Here is a 6,568-nt window from a genome sequence, read left to right on the forward strand (position 1 = left end):
CTGTATAGCATACGACAGTCATTCGTAAGTCGTATTTCTGGTTTGGGTTGAACTGGTCGATAAAGGCAGAAAGACGTCAGTCTCAGCCACCTGTCACGAAAATACTAACTGAAATGTTCAGCGTGGTTTCACTTACTTCAGGAGATTTTTCTCCTATTTGTCTTATTACCTTGTCTGATAGGACTGTCTGGGGAGCCAACATTATTGTTTACATTCGTCTTTCATCAGCATCCTACCCTACTCCTTACTAAAAACCTTATCACTGTTAGGACTGTGATGTACGAAGGTGTGCTTAATTAAGAGTGCAAGCGTGATCTTAGAATCATAATTATAGCTTTCAATGCTGGCTTCTGGTGTGGCCAGACCAGATTTCGTGATTGTACGCCTCAGATTCCCTTGAGCAGAATGAATGGTCACAAGTAAGGTTTGACGACAACCGAACGTAATTCGTAGGAAGCAGTGTTGATCTTATCTTCTAGCATTTTCCGACGACTGCTGTAGAGAGTGCTGTATTTTTTAATGTACTCACAACTTCAACGGTGTCCTGTCTCTGCGATGGCACGATTCTTTGCCGACAGACTAATGTCCATGTTGTTTAATAAGAATCTAATCCGGGTAAAGGAACATAATGTTAAGTGACTGCTAATCTTCTACGACAGGATACCTTGTTTTAATTAATGTGCTTTTCATGAAGTATGATTTCTTACTCTTTTCTCGTAAATGCTACCCACCATACCTTTGCACCTCCTGTGGTTAATGAGAACAACATTCCCTGTTAGAGAGAGATTTTTTTCCTTTAATTATCAATGAAATTCATTCCCTGATTCGTTGTAGTCAAGTCATTTCGTATAAGCCGTAGGGCGAGATGCCATTATGTTCTCTTACTGATTGCAGACGACATTACACTTACTTGAGTTTATCGGTAGAGAGGCGCTGTCTGCTATTGATAGGAAGCACAATAGCTCCACCAAGACAATTTGATATGGCGAAAAGTGTATCCCACATTAGAATACTGTTAAGGTTCAGAATTAAAGTTACATCTACTCAATCAGTTAATAAAAAAAGGATTGGGAATCTTTGAAGGTTTTCATGGACTTGTCTACAATGCAGACAAGCTGGCAGTGGTTACGTTGTGTTTCGCCAAGGAATGAGTAAAAATGTTAGAGACATAGTGTTTATTTTATGATAGACAGTCATGCATTAAACAAATACATCTGATGGAACAAGAAACGCAGATCAGCTGTGGGCCTGCGGACGTCACACACCGGCTGCAGAGCGGATCCAGGAGCGCAGGTTGCCGACGCTGGCGTACACGGCCGGCGCAGACTCACAGGTCTTCGCCCCCCAGGAGACGATGCCCACTTGCATGCTGCCGCTGACCAGGGGGCCGCCAGAGTCTCCGTTGCAGACGCTCTTGCCGGCCTGACCAGCGCACACCATGCGGTCGGTCACCTCGGAAGAGAAAATGCTCTCGCAGTAGGAGCGGTCCGAGATGCTGATGTCGACCTTCTGCAGGATGGAGGCTGCAGGCCCGCCGGTCCTCGTCCTCCCCCAGCCGGTCACCGTCACCGCCAGGCCAGCCGCCGGGTCGTAGCCGTCAGAGGGCAGGCTCACCACCTGGGCGTTGCTGCCGAGCAGCGACCCGGACACCTGTCAATCACACAGAGGCGTCACCAATTCGACGGCGTAGTACACACAAGAACGGAGCTGGGACCCATAATTCAAGAGTGTCGTGCTCAGAGGTCCAGCCGGCCAGAGTGGCCGAGCGGTTCTAGGCGCTACAGTCTAGAACCGAGCGACCGCTACGGTCGCAGGTTCGAATTCTGCCACGGGCATGGATGTGTGTGATGTCCTTAGGTTAGTTAGGTTTAAGTAGTTCTAAGTTCTAGGGGACTGATGACCTCAGAAGTTAAGTCCCATAGTGCTCAGAGCATTTGGACCATTTTCAGAGGTCCAGCCCACATCCGTTGCCAGTTTGCTCTCGGACGAAACGAGCCTGTGGGCTCATCTCACGGGATGGTCTCAGCAGTGAGAAGTGTTGCGAACTGCGATGTATGAGTGGGGGATAAGAGGCGGTGCCTTGTTGAGCACTGCGGTGGAGTGTCATGTATTTGTTACGCATCATTTATTCATAGAAGATGCACGTCAAAACTAAGGGTGGGTTCAAAAGGAAGCAGACCGTGTGAAGAAAGCTTGACGCAAAAAAACAAAGCAAAGCTAATTATTGGTGAGCATGATCAAAATTGGCAGAAGTTTGAGATGAACAGGTGAGGAGGAGGACAGAGAGAGAAAGCAAGAGGGGAGGGACAGGAATACAGATTGGGAGAAGGGCATGGATAGATAGTGGGAGGGATGATGAGATGCACACGGAAATGTAGGGCAGGACTCCACGTAAACACAGCTCACACCATTATGGACCCACCACCAGCTTGCACCGTGTCTATATGACAACCTCGGTCCTTGGCTTCGTGGGGTCTGCGTCACAATCGAACGTTACGATCAGCTCTTACCAACTGCAATCGGGAGTCGTCTGAGCGGGCCACGGTTTTCCAGTCGTCTAGAGTCCAATCGACATCTTCACGAGCCCAGGAGAGGCACGTTGAAGGCGATGTTGATCAGTTAACAAAGGCATAACCGTTGGTGGTCTGCCACCGTAGCCCGTTAACGCCAAATTTTGCCGCACTGTTCTGACGGATACGTTCGTCGTACGTCCCACATTGAATTCTGCGGATATTTCAGGCAGTGTTGCTTGTTTGTTAACACTGCAAAGGAGATATCGACCTGTTAGCAAAGATACGTTCGTCGGTCTCGTGTTACCTTAACCCACTAACGCCAAATTCCGTCACGATGTCCCAATGGATACGTTGTTCGTCCCACTTTGAGCTCTGCGGTCATACCACGCAGTATGGCTTGCACATTAGCCCTGATAACTCTAAGCAAACGCCGCTGCACTCAGTCAGTCGTTAAGTGAAGGCCGTTGGCCACTGCGTTGTCCGTGGTGTCAGGAAATGCCTGAAATTTGATATTTTCGACATTATACTGACAATGTGGATTGTGGAATACTGAATTACCTAACGATTTACGAAACACAGTGTCCCATGCGACTTGCTCCAGCTACCATTCCACGTTCGAATTCTGTTATTTCTCGTCGTGTGGTCACAATCACGTCGGACACCTTTTGACATGAATCACGTGAGTAACAATGACAGCTTCGCCTGTGCATTGTACTCCAACCCAGCGTTCATTACCGCTGACCTTTTAAAAAGTCAAGTCTTTTTCAGCTGCTAAAGAAGGTTTGTACTACAAACGGCAAATATATTCCTGCTTTTCACGAGGTCGCCAGAACAATTCTCAGTAAACAAGCATGCAGTTCGGCTTTCATATGACACTTCAGTTCCGCTATTGTCATTATCGACGAAAGACGATCACTTTTACACTTGGACAACGTGGATGCTCTTCTTCTTATACACATTAACGTGACTGTCAGAGAACAACGATTGAACGTGTATGTTCACAGAAACTATTTTCGCGAATTAAGTTTCATTTTCTGCTACTTGTAGTTCTGAAATAGTTTTCGATTATTGCTCTTGTTTGTTGTGTGGATTTGACTTACCCAAATTGTTATAATGTTACAACGGGCAGTCTAACGAAAACTAGACTGTTGGAAGAAAGTAAATAAACTGTTTATTATTTCAAAAGTAACTGCCACAACAGTTAACACATTTACTTTACTGTGCGACAAGACGGTCATTGCGTTCATGGTGAAATATCTACGGTTGACTAGGGAATCACGGTAGTACCAAGGCGTGGAACTCTTCGTCCGAAACGAACCGAGATCAACAGATGTCTCTGTTAAGAACTCTACAAATGTATATATCACATTGGGAGGGATCGGCACGGATGTGGCTGGCTCTGAGCACTATGGGACTTAACATCTATGGTCATCAGTCCGCAGGGATGTGTAAAGTCTTCCCAGCGATATATGGCACCATGTGTATCCGTATTTTATTGAAAAGGTCATTCCGAGTACGCTGTAGAAAATTCGCTGGGAAGCCCTTACACGTCCTCCACAAAGTCCAATCTCTCACGACTCGATTTTAACATTTTTGGAATCCTGAAGAAAGACATCCGTGGTCATCGATTTGTTTCGGAGGAAGAGGTGTTGAACTGAGAACAGTTATGCTTCCGTAGACAACCGCGAACATTTTCGCTTTAACGCATTGGTTGTCGTCTCCACAGTAGGATAAATGTTTCTCGGCGATTATTTTTGAAACAATAAGCAATTTACGTACTTTGTTCCCAACTCTTTCGTTTTCTTTTGTCCACCTCTTGCAACAATTTAGGTAAGTCAGTCGTACAAGACATGCTAGACCCATTTCACAAGTGCAACCAATGGGAAATAAAACTTAATATGTAAAAATAATTTGTTTTTCCTCGTTCACTCATTGGTGTGCGACACTTAATTTACCAAGAATCAAAGGAATAGCAACAATTGTCTAAATGTAAAAGTGATGATTATTCGTCGTGAATGAAGCAGGCGGAGCTACAGTGTCATATAGAAACCGAATTGATTACTCCTCTTTGTGAATTGCTGACGGGAATATTCCACTAGCTAAGTGTCATACGCCAGTTTGCAGAAATCGGGATACACTGTAGCTACTGGGGAATCCTGGCTGAGACTTTTTGAGGGCGCTGCTTTATGTGGAATTCAGTGTTGCTTACTCTCTGGATTGGAAAATGTGTCTCACTGTATCAATATTTTGGCGATATGCATGGTGCCTACGTATCACAGACTTATTTCTGAGATGTCAATTAGTGCTGCTCACCTGGATAACGGAAATGTCGTAGTCTATTGTCTCGCTGTCGTACTGTGCGTGCATGTAGCCAGAGGACGCCTGGAGGACGGATCCTCCGCTCTCGCGGACCGAGCTGCCGACCCGGAAACTCATCCAGGACAGAGCGACGCCGTCCACACAGTGGGCCGCCGACAGCACCCAGCTGGAGCTGATGATGGACCCTCCGCAGTTGTGTGAACCCAACTTCTGGAAGGACACCTGCCACGGGTAGTCGGCGATGTCGGCGTTGGTCCCCCCAATGATGCGGCCTGAGGCCCTTGTTCCCCGCAAGGCTGGGGAAGGCAGGGACAGGGCAGAACCCAGCAGGCACACCAAGAAGAGGGCGAGGCGCTGCATTGTGGTAGCGGCGGCGGTGACTCCCCGCAGCTCCCTCCCAACACTTTATATACCATCTGATGTGCAGATAAACAGCACAATATAAGTTTCATCATCCCACTGGAGCTAAATCTCTGTCCTTGAAGCTGTGACAGTCAGCGTACTTCACTCAGAGAGATAAGCCAAGGCGATAATGTGCTAGCTTAATTTCGATACAGGGTCTTGAACAATTACTTTTTGCCCATGATGAAAGTGTTTCTTTCAGAATGGAGACGTAGAATAAGCTCTCCAACATTTATCCACTCGACGAGGTTGGGAGATAATCTCTATTTCCTGATTGCCTATTCATCTGTCATTGACAGTTTGCTGTGAATGCTCTACATGAATGTTGGTCATTGTGTACATGAAAAATAGAATAGAGAGGTTTCCGAGGTAAGTCGGACATGCCTACAGATGTAGGCACGCTATTATCTGTAGCCAGCCTGTCAAAAACTTTGTTATTGCAGTGGGCCATGCTATGAGGCGATCTGGCACTGTTCGTGGTCATTCGCTTGTTTGATACGGAAGTTAGTCTTTGTGGCATCCATAAGCGTAAGGATAATCGTTTCGCACTGACGACTGTGAGTTCCACCACAAGTTGTTCAGTCGCCTAGTAGCAAAGGCTTGTTTGCCTAGCGCAAACAGATTTTCTTTGCAAATTATGACCATTATTTCTTGACGTGTCTTTTGTAGGTGACTGATCAGCGCACGGGCATTTCTAATTTCATACCTCAGATACCTGCTTAAACCTGATACTTGAAATTAACTTGTTCCTCTTGAACGGCTTCAAGGTTCCATCGATCTTAACTTGGTAATCCAACGGGCGGACCTTTATCAACAATAACACAAAACAGCGAATACATTCTCGAAGTTAATCCAGAAATTAGTGGTCACCCACTACATGAAACCAGCTTTCATCCGAGAGCTAGTCAAATACTGCCGATGAAATTTTCTTCTATGAATAGAATTCGAAAGGCATCCTTAAAGTCCATTTGTCAATAATAGCAAACACCTGACACTACTTGCATAGCTTCTCATCGCAGTTTTGCTGTAGTAGCAGTAGCATTTTAATTTCTCCACAGATCACTTTGACAAGGATGCAGAATATTTCATGATATTAAAATACGGTTGCAACAGAAATAACACACACACACACACACATACACACACACACATATATATATATATATATATATATATATATATATATATATATATATATATATATATATATATTTATATATATAGTCGGCTGCAGCCTCATACTAAGAACTATCACATATTCGCTTGAACACTTTCGGCAAACCATATAAAACCTAAGAAGGAATGGCCGGATGAGGGCTGAAATTTCTAGTCTC

At 45.3% G+C, this 6,568-nt stretch overlaps 1 protein-coding gene across 1 annotated transcript; it reads right to left on the reverse strand.

Annotated features, from left to right (window-relative positions):
• Positions 1-1,257: 1,257 nt before the first annotated feature.
• Positions 1,258-5,192, reverse strand: LOC126419583 (trypsin alpha-4-like). Its single transcript, XM_050086770.1, has 2 exons — positions 4,827-5,192; positions 1,258-1,650 (listed from the first exon to the last, which is right to left on the reverse strand). The coding sequence occupies exons 1-2, from the start codon at positions 5,190-5,192 to the stop codon at positions 1,258-1,260; spliced, it is 759 nt and encodes a 252-aa protein (XP_049942727.1).
• Between the last annotated feature and the right edge of the window lie 1,376 nt (positions 5,193-6,568).

Source organism: Schistocerca serialis, chromosome 9, assembly GCF_023864345.2.
Source record: "Schistocerca serialis cubense isolate TAMUIC-IGC-003099 chromosome 9, iqSchSeri2.2, whole genome shotgun sequence".
NCBI lineage: Eukaryota > Metazoa > Arthropoda > Insecta > Orthoptera > Acrididae > Schistocerca > Schistocerca serialis.

Excerpts from the sequence above, each read along its gene's own strand:
- LOC126419583 (XM_050086770.1), bottom strand. The coding sequence starts at position 5,192 with ATGCAGCGCCTCGCCCTCTTCTTGGTGTGCCTGCTGGGTTCTGCCCTG. Across the intron at positions 1,651-4,826 it reads ACGACATTTCCGTTATCCAG|GTGTCCGGGTCGCTGCTCGG; the intron begins GTGAGCAGCACT and ends TGTGATTGACAG.